Source organism: Oratosquilla oratoria, chromosome 12 (genome assembly GCF_046742065.1).
Source record: "Oratosquilla oratoria isolate Oo_2021 chromosome 12, ASM4674206v1, whole genome shotgun sequence".
NCBI classification, from domain to species: domain Eukaryota; kingdom Metazoa; phylum Arthropoda; class Malacostraca; order Stomatopoda; family Squillidae; genus Oratosquilla; species Oratosquilla oratoria.
This window is the reverse complement of record NC_134788.1, coordinates 34,349,870-34,367,667: the sequence shown is the minus strand read 5'-3', so window position 1 is coordinate 34,367,667 and position 17,798 is coordinate 34,349,870. Positions and strand designations below refer to the sequence as shown.

The window sequence follows — 17,798 nt, the reverse complement described above, 5'->3', positions numbered from 1 at the left end:
TTTCTTTTTCAACAAAATTCCCACAAGGAAATTTGGATTTCCACATTTTTTTTCTGACACAAAAAGAAGGAATTGGTATACAAGTTTATTGCAAATGATTCTACATAGTAAATTTCTCGGACGCAAATTTGTGGAAAAAAAAATCCCACAAAATGGCATCCCTGCCATCTTACGTCAAGTCGTCGAACAAATTCGCGAGGGAGAATTATGTCGCGTCGTCAGACAAATCTGAAATGGTCTACGAGCATTTCCATATTTGCTATCTACTCGTAGAAAATACTAAGCAGCCATTAACCTACTTGTAAGCAGCCCTAACGACTGATCTTGTAAATAGTTGTAACACTTCATTATCGGGTTACGAATCGTTCGTGAACGAGTTTCGAACGAGGTTTACGAACCTTCAGATGCTCAATTCTGATTAAGATGCCCGCTTGCACAGCCGGTATATATATACATATATATTTAACATGATTCTGGCATTTTACTTCCACAATTATCAGCAGCTGTTTTTTATCTTATTTGTACATATGAATATAATCGTTGGCATTTACTTGTATATAGGTCCGCCAGCTGCGAGTCACAGATCAAAGTCGTCATGTCGTCTGACACTCTCACTCTGGAATTATGATGACAGCCTCTCTCTCTCTCTCTCTCAAACACAAACACACGGAGAATATATAGAGAGGAGAGAGATAAAGAGAGGAAAAATAAAGAGAAATACCAAATGGGATTTTTTTTTTCTCAGCGTTTGTGAGGAAAGAAGAGGAAGAAGAAGAAGAGGAAAAAGAAGAAGAAGAAGAAGTAGGTGACGAGGAAAACGGAAGAAGAAAACGAATGCAATAAAAGTGAAGAACGACGGCGTGTCGTCAACGGCGCACGGCGAAAAGTCGGTCCGTATCCTGGTTGGCAGGATGTGTGTGTGTGTGTGTGTGTGTGTGTGTGTGTGTGTGTGTGTGTGTGTGTGGTGTGTATATTCACCATGGTCTAGGATCACGTGTTGGACTCGTGATCGACAGCTACACGCACACGAAAGATGGAGTAACGACCCGCAGCTTAGCGATACTGAAATTATTTCAGCACTGGGCGGGATTCGAACCCGGATCGCTGTAGTGATAGCCGGGAGCTCTAACCACTGCGCCACGAGGTGTGTGTGTGTATTTACCTAGTTGTGTGTGTGTGTGTACTTGTGCGTGTGTGTGTGCGTGTACGTGTGTACGTGTGTGTGTGTACGTGTGTGTGTGTACCTGTGCGTATGTGTATACCTGTGCGTATGTGTATGCGTGTGTGTACAGAAATCATGTACGTTGAATGGAAGAAGGAAAATCGCGACAGGATTGGAGAAAGGCAAACGTGGTTCCAATTCAAGAGACCATAAGGCCTACACTAGGCAGTTCCACGTCCATGACCACTCGCTACATCATAGTTACCAAATCTATTCAATTCTATTTTTTCTTCTATTCAAGAACACTAGATACAAAAAGTCATCACACGGACCGACTTTTGGCCGTCCACGACACGACGTCGTACTCTCCAACAACCGTGTCAACGTCCCTTTTGCCTTATACGGGGTGCGCGCGCGTCGCGTCTAACGATTCTACTCTTAAAAACAAAAAATCATTCCTTATATAATTCTTGTATAGATCCTTGGAAGGGAAAGATTAATATAAGGAAAGATTTTTTTTAAGAATACCACGGTAAGGATCTTACGGTGGTATTCTTATAAGGAAAAAATCTTTACTTGTATAAATCTTCCCCTTCCAAGGATTTATATAAGAAAATATTTTTTCAAGAATACCACGGTAATCATCTTGCGGTGGTATTCTTAAAAAATCTTCCCTTGCATAAATCTCTCCCTTCCAACGATTTTATAAGATTTATATAAGATTTATACAAGGAAAGATATTTTTGAAAAACCACCATAAGAATCATACGGTGGTATTCTTAGAAAAAAAAAATCCTTATATAATTCATTCCTTTTCATGGATTTATATAAGTTTTATATAAGGAAAGATTTTGTTTAAGAATACCGCCACAAAGTCCCCTCCGTCCATGTCGTTTTTGTTCTTCCGCATTGTGTAAAAGTTGCACTCGCCAAACCCAAGAATGACAACAAGCAAACTGGTCTCTTCTATTGGAGACGTTTGGTCTATAAGAAAGGATTCCCCCATATATGAAACTCCAATTTACGACAATTCAGGCACTAAAAGTGAAAAAAATGAGGACAATTTCCTCTATACAAAAGGCACGTGCTTCGAAAAGCGTAAAAATAAATATATCAAAGACCGTACAGAACCAAGTTAACTGCAGTCCCCAGTCTCGCTTCAATACACGAGTGTTTAACGCCTTCCATACGATGACGAGGGTGCTGACGTCACGTCGGCGTCTTAATTATTTCTATTTTGTAGTTGTAGCCGAGTGACACCCATATGCTGTGAAGTGGCCTGATCATATCTTCTGTGGTCATTAATATTCAGAGTGAAGGAGAACGTATATTACTGTTGTGACTTTATATTTTATGAAGCGAGTATTGTGACGCATCATCGAATCATCGTACATCAGGCAGCGGATGCTTCCAGCGAGAATTTGACTCGAATTTTAAGAGGTTAACCCATTAAACTCCGATGACAAGATTATTGTCATTGGGTCAAATAAAACAAAAAATCATAAAACACCAAAATGTTTGATCAAACACCAGAAAAATGTGACGTCAGTCCTCGCTTCGCCAGATTCTGAACACAATATTATCGTACAACTATTTAATAAACATCGAAAATTATCGTACAAATCGTACGAAATACAGAAAAGTATCGTACAAACTGTACGATAATGAGGAACACTATCGTACATCGTAAAGAGGGTTAAATAATCGTATATGTACGATAATTATCGTACGTATGGCAACCCTACCCATTGCCCAAATATGCTTTCGAAACTACAAGACACAAAGGTCCCGTGACGTCATGACGCACGGGAGAAAGCATCTCCGACAAAAGTGATCATACTCTTGTATACTTTGATTTTAGTATGTAAATGAACTTGTAGTGTTAAGATAAAATAAACAAGTTTCTTTTACTGTCGTATTTTATTGAAGTCATGTGTTGTAAAGTTTTGACATCAAACAATTTGATCATGGAGCTTTGGTCGCGCTTTTAACAATGTTCGCCATTGTTATTAAAGCGGTGGAGTTCCGATTCTCCGTCAGACCACTGGAGCAAATGCATAAAATTAGTCTGAGCGTGGAAAAACTGAATTTGTGATGGTCGCAGAGCTGGGCGCGTTACCGCCAGACAGGCAGTGCGTTACCGAAAAAATCTGGGGGTGGATTTCTGTCAATGCATTACCGATTTTAATTTCCTTAGAGTGGTCTGCATTACTGCATAAGTGTAGGTATGTATACACATACGTAGTACGTATATGCAGATTTTTCGGTAACGCACTACCTGTCGAGCGGTAACGCGCCCAGCTCCCGAAATCACTGCTAGGAAAGGTTTGTCTCAATGAAACAAGCGATTGACGATCTCAATATTATTTGGGTTGGCACAGGAACTGGTGATCTGCCGCGTGCGGTGTGGAGCAAACGTGCCAAAATTTGCAGTTACACGGGCGACGACTAGCAAAACCTTTCGAACCACGTCAGTGCAAATTCGACATCTTGAGGCGCGGTGGAGGATGGGGGAGGCAAAACCATAACATGCACTGTTGCACTGGGAAATGTGACCGAGATGTACAAGCGCTCCTACTACGGACACAGGATCAGTCGATGTCGCGTTGACAGTGCACCTCCGTAAACGTGGGACCGTGACTAGTTCGGGGTTCGCTTGACGATATGCCAGCAATCAAACAATCCACAACCATGTTCCTCTCCTCTCCGACGAGACTCCTGCGGTCTTTGGAACCTGGGCTATGGCCACGGGTCCAGGCCGTACGTCGATCAGAGAGGAGATTTCGTATAACTTTCAAGATAGGCATACTGAAGAGCGCAGCATCTGGTGCTCCTTGTCCTGTGTGCGATGCTCGCTTCTGGTGCCATTGGTGTCCGTTGCCGGGCCAAATTCCGTGTGGGTGGGTACAGTTTTCAATTCTGGGATGTGTAGATGCCTTCCTTTCTTTCACCAGTTGGGAATCTCTTCTTTCGCAGGAATACAAAGAATCCATCTTCGTTGTGGTTACAATCGTACAGAGCAGACGGATCTGCCTAGACATGCCAGCTACTCCCGTGCCCCGTAGTATATTCGTATTTCTAGCCTCGTCTCGTAGGTTCCTCTGCACAGAACTTCTGTCAATAACGCTTTGTTTGTTCTTCGTGGCTTCGAGTGTCACGACGAAGCCGATTCTGTACGGGAGTGGCCGGTCTTACTAGCGTCTCTCAGAGCCTCAGTGTCCCTTCAGTACAGGAGCGTCGCCAGTTCGTCTATAAAGGGAAGACGCCCTCTGCACGCTCGAGTAGGACCTCATGTAAACTATCTCGTTCTTTCGGAGCATAGTCGTTTACGGGAAAGGGAGAGGCACCACCCGATCCACACACGAGCACGTCTACATCAATCCCAAGAGGACAGGCGTCACATCTGCCGTGCACAAGACCAGTGCCAGGTCGTGTTATCGTTTTCCCTTCCACCGCACCCTTCGAACGAGTGATGCCGTCTCCAATCAAAAATAGGAATCACGGTAAACCCTCGATATAACGGATCTCAATATACCGGATATCAGGTATAACGGACAAACCCTCGCTATAACGGATTTCCATCCGTTATAGCGAAGGATCCTCGGTTATAACGGTTCTTCGGATATAACGACAGACCCGTGCCGTGTCCCCGTATCGTCCGTTATATCGAGGGTCTACTGTATGATCGTTTCTAACCTTTATCCTTCCTAATATCTTTCCCTCTGACTCCTCCTCTTTGCAGCATTCCCCCAAAGGATGGAATGCTGTTTATTGCACACGAAACACTACCCCACTCTTACTCTCACATCAGCCAATCCGTGCAAATTAAACAGGGTGTTGACACAGACACACGCACGCACATACACACACACGCGTAGCTATCAAGGCGCACGTAGTACACACAATTCGGAGACTTCTCCAGTTAAAGGAAATTGCTGACCTTCTCTCCTTTTTCGTTCGTCTCGTTAAACCTTTCCTCCACCTCGTTTACGACTTTGTCGGTCGTCAGTGACAAAAAACAAAAGTACACAAAATCGAAAAGACGCACGCATACATTCACACTTGCAGAGTGTATTTACTATTAACGTAAACACAACCGCACACACAAACATGCACGCTCGAGCTGCTCCGTAGAGAGCCGAGGACGAAAGAGAGAGAGAGAGAGCTCTCTAGGTGATGACGGTGGGTTTCTCTCTTCCGGTGAAGTGCTGCAACCTGGAGATCTCGAGGGCGATGTTCACCAGCGGGCCCAACACCTCCTGCGGGAGAAATACGAGACGTGAATCGCACCTTCCGTCTCTGCCACCGTCGGCCTGCACACAAAAAGGATCTTTACAGAAGCGATCTGAAGAAAGAATATTTCCCCGTAAAGAGTGGTAGATATCGGGAACAAATTGGACGAGGCAACAGTGTGTGCAAGAACAATACCTCCTGCGGGATAAATACGAGACATGAATTGCACCTTCCGTCTCTGACGTTGTCGGGCTCCACACAAAAAGGTTATAGAAGAGCTCGGAAAATTAATAGTTTCCCGTACAGAGTGATTGAAGGGTATTCTACACCCCTTCCCCCTTTCTCTCTCTCTCTCACACATACAATGATTGAAAAGACCTCCTGATTAAAGATGGGGGGATCCAAGAAGTGATGATAAGGTTTAACGTCACAAACTCAACCCTATCAGGAGGCTAGGACGGTGCCCCTCACAGAGGGCTTTGTAGCATTGAAGTTAATGAACCATGACCTTGGTTCAACTTCGCCGGTGGCAGGATTCGAACCGCCATCCCCTTGACCTTCGCGGCAAGTAACGACGCCCTAACCCGCTCAGGTCATGGGAGCGAACTGAGAAGGACCACAAGCGAAAGGACCTGAAGAAATACAGTTGTCCATATAGACGCATAAATATGCGGAATACCTTAGCAGGTGACGTAACCCAAGCTCAAACAATACACGAGTTCAAATCTACATACACCAACAACTTCCCCCCCCCTTACAAGGGAGGTAGCCAAAAAACAATGGCATAAAATCCACTACCACCCATTCCATCTCCACATACTCCACTCTCATCCACCTCCCCTCCGTCAACCATCAACCCCCACCATCAACTCTTCACTACGATTCTTTCCTGGAACTCCACATTTCCCAACCACTCCGTCTATTGGTTCATTTCCTACCCTAGCATTAAGATCTCCCAATACCACTACATTGACTAAGATATAAATTAAGTTGGAACCGTACCTGAATTTGAGCCAGTTAGGATAAATAAAATAAAATTAAATAAAAAAACATAAATAAAGAGTACATTGCTCTCCTCTCGTAAACTACGATGAGGTACAATCCCCCGACAATTTCGTCCAACGCCACGTATGGCATCATCCGTATCCTACCTGAGCATCCTTCTCGTAAGTGGAGGCATCAGTTTCGTAGCTCTCGACATACATCCGGACGGTGGCTCCAGAGCTCCCTGTTCCGCTCAAACGGAAGACCACACGAGAGCCGTCACTCATCAGGATGCGCACGCCCTGAAACAAAAACGAGGAAGGACCTTTACTACGGGAAGTTCTTCTTAAACAGAGGATGAGTTCCGAAATTTAATACAAACGTTCCCCTTGCTTTTGTAGCTTTGAGGAGGTAGAACATCCTAGTATGTCCATGGATATGGTAGGACATCCAAGAATGATGTTCATGGATATGGTTGGACATCCAAGAATGTCCATGGATATGGTAGGACATCCAAGAATTTTCATGGATATTGTTGGACATCCAAGAATGTTCATGGAAATGGTAGGACATCCAAGAATGTTCATGGATATGGTTGGACATCCAAGAATGTCCATGGATATGGTAGGACATCCAAGAATTTTCATGGATATGGTTGGACATCCAAGAATGTCCATGGATATGGTAGGACATCCAAGAATGTTCATGGATATGGTAGGACATCCAAGAATGTCCATGGATATGGTAGGACATCCAAGAATGTCCATGGATATGGTAGGACATCCAAGAATGTCCATGGATATGGTGGGACATCCAAGAATGCCCATGGATATGGTAGGACATCCAAGAATGTTCATGGATATGGTAGGACATCCAAGAATGTTCATGGATATGGTTGGACATCCAAGAATGTCCATGGATATGGTAGGGCATCCAAGAATGTTCATGGATATGGTAGGACACCCAAGAAGGCCCATGGATGTGACTTCTAAAACTACACTACATACAATACTGAGTGCTTAGAAAAAAAAAATAATAATAATAATAATAATAAAAATAAATACATACCATATATATACCAAGGCTTTTTCCCCCTTACACAGGAGGTAGCCAAAAGACAAAGGCATAGAAACCACTCCCACCCATTCCATCCCCCACACTCTCCACTCCCCTCCACCCTCTTATCTTGGCACCTCCTGGATGACAATGTGTCATCCCTGCATCTTGTCCACAAGAAACAGCACTGAGCTTAAAATATATATATATATATATATATATATATATATATATATATATATATACAGATATGATGTTTTCGTTGTAAAATGATAAGTGAACAATCCTGGCTACCTGGCCATGAGCAAAGTTTACATTTTCACGGGACATAAATTACACTAAGCCATGCCCCAATACAGAAGCAGTGGTTATATGAGCTTTATTCGTTTGCGATCAGAACTGTGTATCTCCTGCAAGAGAGACCCGAGGCAATGGATTGATTGACTGGTGGGACGATACGAAAATTTCAACGACTCCGATAAGTTCCAATATTGCCCTAAATGTCTGATTCCAATGAATGATTAGTAAACGTACTTTGTACATAAAGTATTTCTTTCCTAAACCAACAGTAGGGTCTGAAAATAGCTATGAATCATAATCACTTCAGGTATCGGAATCGGAAGTTTAGAGCAGTATCGGAATTGTTGAAAATGTTGGTATCATACCTTCACTAACGTGAATGTGTGCTGTGACACTTTTACCGCACAACACGTGAAATAAACGTTTCCATTACTGCTGGACAAGTTGTTTCCGAAAAATCTGGAGTGTATCTCTGTCGATGGGTTACCGATTTTAATTTCCATAGAGTGGTGGTCTGCGTTACTGCGTATGTGTATATATGTATGTGTGTGTGTGTGTGTATGTATTTACCTAGTTACCTAGTTGTATTTATCTAGTTGTATTTTACGGGAAGGGGAGCTATGCTCGTGGTGTCCCGTCTTCATTATGTGTGTGTGATATATATATGCATGTATGTATACACACACACACACCTCTAAGGAAATTAAAATCAGTAAGCGCATTGACAGAAATGCATCCCAGATTTTTCGGTAACGCACTACCCATCCGGCGGTAACATTACCTGTCCAGCCGTAAGTCTTCCAGCTCTGAGCATTTCTTCTCGTAAGGATCTATGGGGTTGCTCAAGGTCCGCGGGGGTAATTTCAGGCTTCCCGTAAACAAAGCCAAAAGTGAATTAGTCGTCACCGTTACCTGTTTGGTGGCGACCGACCCATCCACTGGGTCGGTGTACTGGAAGTTGTCGACCTGGGCAATCGTATACGTCTTTCCGCTGTTGGAATACTCTTTTCCGTTGAGGCTGCCGCTGCTAAGAGCATCGAGGCACTTCATCATCTCGTTGCAAGGGGCACTCTCGCAGTTCTCGTAGTCGTACCTGCGGAACGTGAAACTCGCATTCAGTTGTCCACCAAACAACTGTACTTGTGATTACTACAACTGAAAACGTCACACTTTACGTACAGGCCGTAGTACTGACCACGAGAGAGAGAGAGAGAGAGAGAGAGAGAGAGAGAGAGAGAGAGACACACACACACACACACACAGAGAGAGAGAGAGAGAGAGAGAGAGAGAGAGAGAGAGAGAGAGAGAGAGAGAGAGAGAGTCCGACGCGTTTACCTGGTGAAGAAATTCCTGCCGTAGGTGGTCCAGTGTTGCAGGAGGACCTCGCGCATGGGCCGCCGCTGAGATGCCAGAATGGACAGCCAGGCAAGCGCTGCCCACACTCCGTCTTTCTCTCGAATATGGTCGCTCCCAGTTCTGCAAATCAAAACAACGACAAAAACCATTAGGATAATTTCAAAGGTAAAACCTTTCAAGACGTCTAAAATAGAAACTTTCGGTTACCAAGTTCTCCATTTCCCTAGAGGTTACTTGCATACATGTATATATATATATATATATATATATATATTTTTTTTTGGTAATGCACTATCTGTGTGGCAGTAACACACTATTCCAACATTTCAGTTCAAATCAGTGTCCATTTTATCTTGAGCAATCATTCCTGAATACGTAACTCCTTTTTCTAGATGGTTTTCGTGGGAGAGAGAAATCTGTGTGTAAAGCATGATCCCTTCCATACTGGGATCTCAGTTCTTGTCAGCCCTTTCATTCGTCTTTGTCAGACCCCATGGGATTGAGGGACTGTATGGCATAGGTGTACATGATTTGATAAAATTAAAGTCCAATTAATGATAAAAAAAAAAAAAAAAAAAAAAAATGATGTTGATGTTCATTAATCATAAAATTGCTTTAAATTATCAGCAGTCCGATTGAGATTATCCAATTCGTTTGGCAGGGGTTAGTCTGATTTGATTATCAAATTCGAAAATGCAAATCTGCTTAATCGGATAATCTTATTTCTGAATTGAACCGCCCACCATTTTGTACTCACCCAAAACTCTCCTCTCCACAGATGGACAGTTTGCCCGCATCCATCAGGTTGCCAAAGTACTTCCAACCGGTCGGTACCTCAAAGCAAGCCACGCCCTTTTTGCTGGCCACCCTGTTGTCAGCCAACAAAATTTAAAAAAAAAAAAAAAAAATCACAAGTAATGCATTTGAATTAATCTAGACAGCTGTGTATCATATTAAAGAAAGAAAAGTGGAAAAGAGAGAGAGAAGTATTAAAGAAAACGTGAAAGAAAAGAGGACACAAAAGAGAAAAGAGTAGATGGGTGAGAAGGAATCTTTCCGACCCATCCCTCTCTACGGCACCTATCGATCGCGCATCCTGTGGGCATGCTACGGGCCAAGCCCTTGACCCCTCCGCCAGTTTTGAAGTACGGAATGGCTGACGTATTATCTGCAATCACCGCGACGGAGTCTGAGGGAGTCACGAAGAAGCCATTGCGACCCAGGATCATGTTGCGGTCCTGTAGCAGGGAGAACATAAGAACATAAGAAATAAAGGAGACTGCAAAAGACCATAAGGCCTACACTAGGCAGCTCCGTATCCATCATTACCTGTCATCCCCATCCATAAAGTTGTCTAATCGTTTTTTAAAACAACTGATAATTTCAGCGCTTACTACATGGTTACTAAGTTTATTCCATTCATCGACCACCCTATTAGTAAACCAATTCTTGCCTATTTCCTTCTTAAATCTAAATTTGAAGGTGATACGAGAGCGGTCAAATACATATACCTGGAGTTTCCCACTTTGTACAGGGAGCGGCCAAGTCAAAACATGTCGTTAACGTGTAACAAGCCTGTTAACACCGTATACTGTAATACATACGTATGTATACCAAGGGGGCCTCTTCCCCACTACACGGGAGATGACCAAGATCAAAGTACATCATTCCGTTCCTCCACTTTTCATCCACTCCCATCCACCACTCCTCCCCCCAACTCATCTTGGCTCCTCCTAGATGACGGGTCATCTACGCATCTGGCCCATCACCTTGGATCAGAAGCAATGCAGTAAGACACAGCTTCATTTAATCGTTGACCCCCCTCCCCCTCCCCCTCCATCCCCTCATGCAGAAAAAGAGAAGACAGGGAGAGGTCCCTTTGCGCTATATCAAATGATTTTTCACACATACTCCCCCAATCACTCCCATTTATGCATCACAGCATCATCCATACACAACCCTTCACCATTCACTCCTATCTTCAGTCTTCTCCCTTCCTTTCTCAACAGACATTCCCCTCTTTCCCAATGCCCTTTTCACCCCATCCATCCATCTCATCCTTGGTCACCTCCTTATGTTCACTCCTTCCACACCTCTTTTACACTAATAATAACATAAAAAAAGATTAATTTTGTACATGTCTACATTATACGGTTTAAATCAGGTGCCTTAACATATACACACACACATGATAACATTGATTTCCTAACATCCATGATCAATGATGGATGTAAGGATATGGGAGGGGGGGGGGTATTTGAAGGTACGATATTATCTTTTGTTATCAATGTCACTCTTTCATCTTTGCGGACAATGTCAGAGTTGGTACGGGAGAGATTTAAGGAGGGTAACGGCAGAAAGAAGGGGTGGTAAAGGCGGAAATTGATCTGCCCCTTTTTTTTTTTTAAACTAGTCTCCAATCATAAATATGCTCTGTGCCTCTGGTCCATAAGGGGTACCTCTATCATAAAAGTAATTTTTACACAACAACAAATATAATCATTTGTATTCCATGTATACAATCACATAATGACGAGTTACGGGGAAATATCAGGCCAAACAAATATCGTGAAGATCATAAAGCCAGGGCAACTGCAGTATGCCGAGCACAGAACGGACAAGAAAAGAGTACCAAAGAGAGTGACGAAGGGCATTTTGGTAGGAGGAAGAAGATTCCCGGGGAAAACTGCACAGACAGTGGATGGACAATGTGAAGGAGGACCTGGACGGGACTGGAGCAGATGTCTGCGAGTGGATGACAGCAGTGGCACAGAACCGTACGGACTAGAGGCAATTGGTCATGGCGATGAGGTGCCAGCAAATGGCCCGACTGCCACCGGAGTGAGTAGCGAGCGAGTGTATAAAATTGCTACGCATTTTCCTTTAATGTAATACAAGGTTTTACCTCCTTTTTCTAATTACTTCCCTTTTATAAATGCACGGTTTGACTCGGCCACCCCTGTAACAAGAGGGAAGGGTTTTTGACACGTACATATGCACTTTTCAAAAATATCTTACGTACCCCATCTCCATCAAAGGCCGCCCCAAATTCGTATTCTCCAGAGCGCATTGCGTCAACGAGCTCCTTTGCATAGGTCAGGTTGGGATCTGGGTGAATGCCGCCAAAGTCTTCCAGGGGCTTCGTCCGCACGGCACACGTAGGTCCAGCATTCAGTTCATTCATGAAGATCCTCTCTACGTAGGGGCCTGTCACTGCATTCGGGAGGAAGAACGAAAGAAAATAAATATTTTCTTTAATTTTTTTTCTTCACATTTTTTACCCCATTCCTTAAATTAATTAACAATTCTTGAGAAAAAATTTGGCTCTGAAATTGTACATACATACATATACCAAAGGCTTTTTTCCCCCTTACACGGGAGGTAGTCCAAAGAAAAAGGCATAGAAATCACTCCCACCCATTCCATTCCCTACATACTCCACTCCCCTCCCTCTCATCTTGGCACCTCCTGGATGACAATGGGTCATCCCTGCATCCTGTCCACTGCCCTGGGTCAGAAGCAGTGTTGCCAGACACAGCACATCCAGAGCAAGGCCACTTCATTAAATCAGCTACCCCCCTCTCCGTCTCCTCAGGCAGAAAAGCCCTTCGGGCTGCATCAAATTTTTCTCATACATACTCCCTCACCCCCATCCCCCCACCCACTCCTCCTTATGCATCACAGCATCATCCATACACAACCATTCTCCATTTTGGTATTGTATAGGGGTGGAAAGGGAGCTGGGAGATAGGAATGATGAAAGAGTATTAGGATGGTTTGGACACATGGAAAGAATGAGTGAGGAAAGATTAGTAAAAGAGGTATGGAAGGCAGATGTGGAGGGAGTGAACATGAGGGGATGTCCTAGGATGAGGTGGATGGATGGGGTGAAGGGGGCTTTGGGGAAGAGGGGAATGTCTGTTGAGGAAGGACGGGAGAGGACAGAAGATAGGGGTGAATGGAGAAGGGTTGTGTATGGATGATGCTGTGATACATGAGGGGAGTGGTTCAGGGATGGGGGGTGAGGAAGTATGCATGACAAAAAAATTGACACAGCCCAAAGGGATTTCTCCCCATCTTCTCCTTTTCTGCATGAGGGGACGGAGAGGGGGGTTGCCAAATTTATGAAGCAGCCTTGCTGTGGATGTGCTGTGTCTTGCGACACTGCTTCTGACCCAGGGCAGTGGACAGGATGCAGGGATGACCCGTCATCCAGGAGGTCCCAAGATATGAGTGAGGGAAGAGGGTGGAGGGGAGTGGAGTATGTAGGGAATGGAATGGGTGGGAGTGGTTTCTATGCCTTTTTCTTTTTGGCTACCCTCCCTGTAAGGGGGAAAAAGTCGTTGGTATATATATGTATGTACATCCTCTAGAGTACATAAATATGACGACACCTTTTTCTCTTTCATTATGTGACGAGTGGGACCTACGGCTAGAATTAAGTGTGGTGGATGGGAGTGGAATAGGAGTGGAATGGGTACATGCCTTCGACTTGGCTACCTCCCTTAAAAGGGGGAAAAACCCCTTGGTAGATTATTTAACCACTTTGTTACGAATCATCATCTTCTTGACCTCCGACGCAAGTAACGACGCCCTAATCTGCTCAGCCAGGAGAAAAGCAGACAAGTTCTCATTTTCCAGCTCGTGAGTGAATGTGACGGAAAGACTCGTCAATATTCTTCGTTGACGGTGAGCTATCACACCAAAAGCGTGGATTATGATTTACGTCACATTGAAAGATCAAAGAGAAGGAGGTGACACAATCACAGTATTCAGGTCACTGAAGGGATATATTGCATTGACGGAAGAGATCTTCTGATTAAGGATGGGAGGGCTCTAAGAGGTCGTGGAAGTTAATTAATCCCTTGAGTACCAGATGTGTGTTTTTTGTGACACCTGCGTGTCACGGCTGAGTGCACCCGCCAGGTACCGAGTGTGCTCCCCATGGCACGCATGTGTCACAGTTATAAGCTGTGTGTATTGAGGGCTCTCAAGGCAAGCGTCTGTGTTTACAAACATAAGGCTCCAGCCATTCGTGGGACGTTTTGAAACGTTTGTTTACGTAAGGTTGACGGGTCGGTAACAAAGGGGTTAAGAAAGACCAAATGTCAAAAGGATACGAAGAAATACAAGTTTTCCACATAGATGTATAAATACGTGGAATAGCTTATGCGATGTAACCCAAGCTGGAACAATACACGAGTTCAAATCTAGATACGATAATTAGAAATCAATGATACGGATTGATTAGGAACTGTACATGAATCTAATCTAGGTATGTTAGAAAATGGGAAACTGGACCCAACAAGGGTTCCTCCCTTCCTGTGTACTACGATTAGGTACAATTAGGTAAATACATTACGGATCGTATTAAACTTGGATCTGGCCTAAGGGATTCGCTTGGTTCATAGTTGATTTACAAGATCGTACAGTACCGAATGGTTTTGTGTCGTTACTTTCTTCCTGCCTTCCGATTCATCTGGACCGTTTTCACTGTCAGGGTGCTCCTACTATCCTGCAAAAGGTCAAACATGATGTCATCAAGTTGAGCTGACTTTGTACACAGAGAGAGGGGGAGAGAGAGGGGATACAGAGGGAGAGGGAGAGAGAGAGAGAGGGGGAGAGAGAGGGGATACAGAGGGAGAGGGAGAGAGAGGGGGAGAGAGAGGGGATACAGAGGGAGAGAGAGAGAGAGAGAGAGAGAGAGAGAGAGAGAGAGAGAGAGAGAGAGAGAGAGAGAGGGGGGAGGGAGGGAGGGAAGGAGAGACAGACAGAGAGAGAGAGAGAGAGAGAGAGAGAGAGAGAGAGAGAGAGAGAGAGAGAGAGAGAGAGAGAGAGAGAGGAAGAGAAAAAGGGGGAGGGAGGGAGGTAGAGAGAGAAAGTGGGGGAAAGAAAGAGAGAGGGGGGGCAAGGGAGAGATAGAGAGGGGGGAGGGAGGGAGGGAGTGAAGGAATGACAGATAAACAGAGAGGAGAGAGAGAGAGGAGAAAAATAAAAAGGGAGGGGGAGGGAGGGAGGGAGAGAGGGAGAAAGAGGGAGGGGGAAGGGAGAGGAAGAGAGAGAGAGGGAGAAAGAGAGAGGGAGAAAGAGGGAGGGAGAAAGAGGGAGGGGGGAAGGGAGAGGAAGAGAGAGAGAGGGAGGAAGAGAGAGAGAGAGGGAGGAAGAGAGAGAGAGGGAGGAAGAGAGAGAGAGGGAGAAAGAGAGAGAGGGAGGAAGAGAGAGAGAGGGAGAAAGAGAGAGAGGGAGAGAGAGACGGAGAGAGACTACCACATTTTGTACTTCCCCAATGTCCCCCAGAGATCAACCGAAGAGAGAAATGACCCCCACGACAGCCAAACCAAGAGTGGCAACTGTAAACATCTGTTCAGGTCACCACTGTATGACGAAGCCGTAGCAACACGGAATCCGCCTGGCACCAGACATCCACCTGCACCAACTGTCGCACAGAGGACGAACCACTTACGACTACATTGTCGTCAGGTCTTGGGCCCAAGGAAACGACACAAAATCTCTTCATTGAGCGACCTGTGGGGCAAACGGCGAAAATGGGTTGCGACATTCTGTGAGACAAAACTGCGGCAAAGGTCCAACGAACTGAAACCACGAACACAAGAAAGAAAACAGACGAGAACGGGTTTATCGACAGAGTGGTTAACGAATGGAATAGACTTAGTAACCTAACGGCAAAGAGCACCGAAACTATTGCTTCTTTCAAGAGGATGACAGGTGGTCATGGACATGGAACTGCCAAGTGTAGGCCTTAGGGTCTCCTGCAGTCTCCTCCATTCTTACATCTTCCTTTCACTGATCCACTGGGTTTTCCTCAAAGTAAACTGGCCTTCAGGTGTTCATACCAAAATACTCAACAAGAATTCTCAAAGAAGATCTATGAATTTGCATTCTGTACTGTATTTGGTGCTGGTTTAGTATGTGGCCTACCCTATTTGAATGTGTCCTACCCCAGGAAAAACTTAAAAAAAAAAAAAAAAAAAAAAAAAAAAAAAAAAAACAATACTTTAAAATTCTTTTCATTTAAACATAACCCTAACCTAATGCATTAAATAGGTAGGCCACATACTATATCAGAGAACAAATTTCGTAGGCCACATACTAAACTGGCACCCTGTATTTACCTACGTAACTTTATTTACTTTATTGTAGCATACAGAAAAGGAGCACAACTCATTGGGTCCTGTCTCTGATTCTCTAATTTTTTAACATACCTCGACTCAAATTCACGTACGGTTCCAACTTAATCTATATCCTTGATTTCCAATTATCATATTTAGATTTGAAGCACTGTATGGGGCAGAAACATGGAACATGAGAGAGGAAGAGAGAAGGAGTTTGAATGTGTTTGAGTTGAAATGTCTGAGAAGTATGATAGGGGTTACTAGGCTTGATAGAGTGAGAAATGAGGAGGTGAGGAGGAGAACAGGGGTGGAAAGGGAGCTGGGAGATAGGGTTGATGAAAGAGAATTTGGATGGTTTGGACACATGGAAAGAATGAGTGAAGAAAGACTAGTAAAAGAAGTGTGGAAGGCAGAAGTGGAAGGAGTGAATATGAGGGGGCGTCCTAGGATGAGAAGGGTGGAAGGAGTGAATATGAGGGGGCGTCCTAGGATGAGAAGGGTGGAAGGAGTGAATATGAGGGGCGTCCTAGGATGAGAAGGGTGGATGGAGTGAATGGGGCATTACAAAAGAGAGGAATGTATGTGGAGGAAGGACAGGAGAGGACAGAAGATAGGGGTCAATGGAGAATGGTTGTGTGTAGATGATGCTGTGATGCATGAGGGGGAGTGGGTGGGGGATGAGGAAGTATGTACGAGAAAAAATTTTTACACAGCCCAAAGGGATTTCTCCCCGTCTTCTCCTTTTCTGCACGAGGGGACGGAGAGGGGGGGTCGCCGAATTTATAAAGCGGCCTTGCTGTGGATGTGCTGTGTCTTGTGACACTGTTTTCTGACCCAGGGCAGTGGACAGGATGCAGGGATGATCCGTCATCCAGGAGGTGCCAGGATGGGAGGGAGGGAGGAGGGTGGAGGGGAGTGGAGTATGTAGGAAATGGAATGGGTGGGGGTGGTTTCTATGCCTTTTTCTTTTTGGCTACCCCCCATGTAAGGGGAAAAATCCTTTGGTATGTAGATTTGAACTTGAGTACTGTTCCAGCTTGGGCTACGTCACCTTCCAAGCTATTTCACGTATTTATACGTCTATATGGAAAACTGTATTTCTTCACGTTCTTTTGACATCTGGTCTTTCTTATTTCATTTCCGTGACCTCTTAAAGCTCTCCCATCTTTAATCAGGCCATCTCTTCTGCCAACACAACGTATTCCCTTTAGTGACCTGAACAATGTCGCCAGGTCACCTCTTCCTATCCCATTTCAGTGACCCGAACAATTTTGTCAGGTCACCTAGGGACCTGGGGATAGATATGTACACAGGGTGCAATGTAACTCACCACCACGGTCTTGGATTACATGTTGGGTTTGTGATTGACAGCTATTACCCTCCTGGATGAGAGCTCAGAGCTCATATATGCCCGATCTACGGGTAATACAGTCATTTTACACACACACACACCAGACTTGGAGTGCTGGGTCACAGCACAATGATGCTGTAATTAATTCATCCCTGGGCGGGAATTAAACTCGAACCACTGAATTAATGTTTGCGAATGTTAACACGGAGTCGTCAACCTGTGG

At 44.5% G+C, this 17,798-nt stretch overlaps 1 protein-coding gene across 1 annotated transcript in view; it reads right to left on the bottom strand.

Moving 5' to 3' along the window:
• Positions 1-4,289: 4,289 nt before the first annotated feature.
• The window catches only part of Pgm1 (phosphoglucose mutase 1), a 26,791-nt gene continuing 13,282 nt past the window's right edge, over positions 4,290-17,798 (bottom strand). Inside the window, exons 6-12 of the mRNA XM_076195063.1 lie at positions 12,114-12,304; positions 10,172-10,329; positions 9,849-9,959; positions 9,071-9,211; positions 8,648-8,828; positions 6,547-6,681; positions 4,290-5,421 (exon numbers count right to left, since the gene is read on the bottom strand). Of these exons, the coding sequence (XP_076051178.1) occupies positions 5,332-5,421; positions 6,547-6,681; positions 8,648-8,828; positions 9,071-9,211; positions 9,849-9,959; positions 10,172-10,329; positions 12,114-12,304 (1,007 nt within the window). The 3' untranslated portion in view covers positions 4,290-5,331. The remainder of the gene's footprint in view (positions 5,422-6,546; positions 6,682-8,647; positions 8,829-9,070; positions 9,212-9,848; positions 9,960-10,171; positions 10,330-12,113; positions 12,305-17,798) is intronic.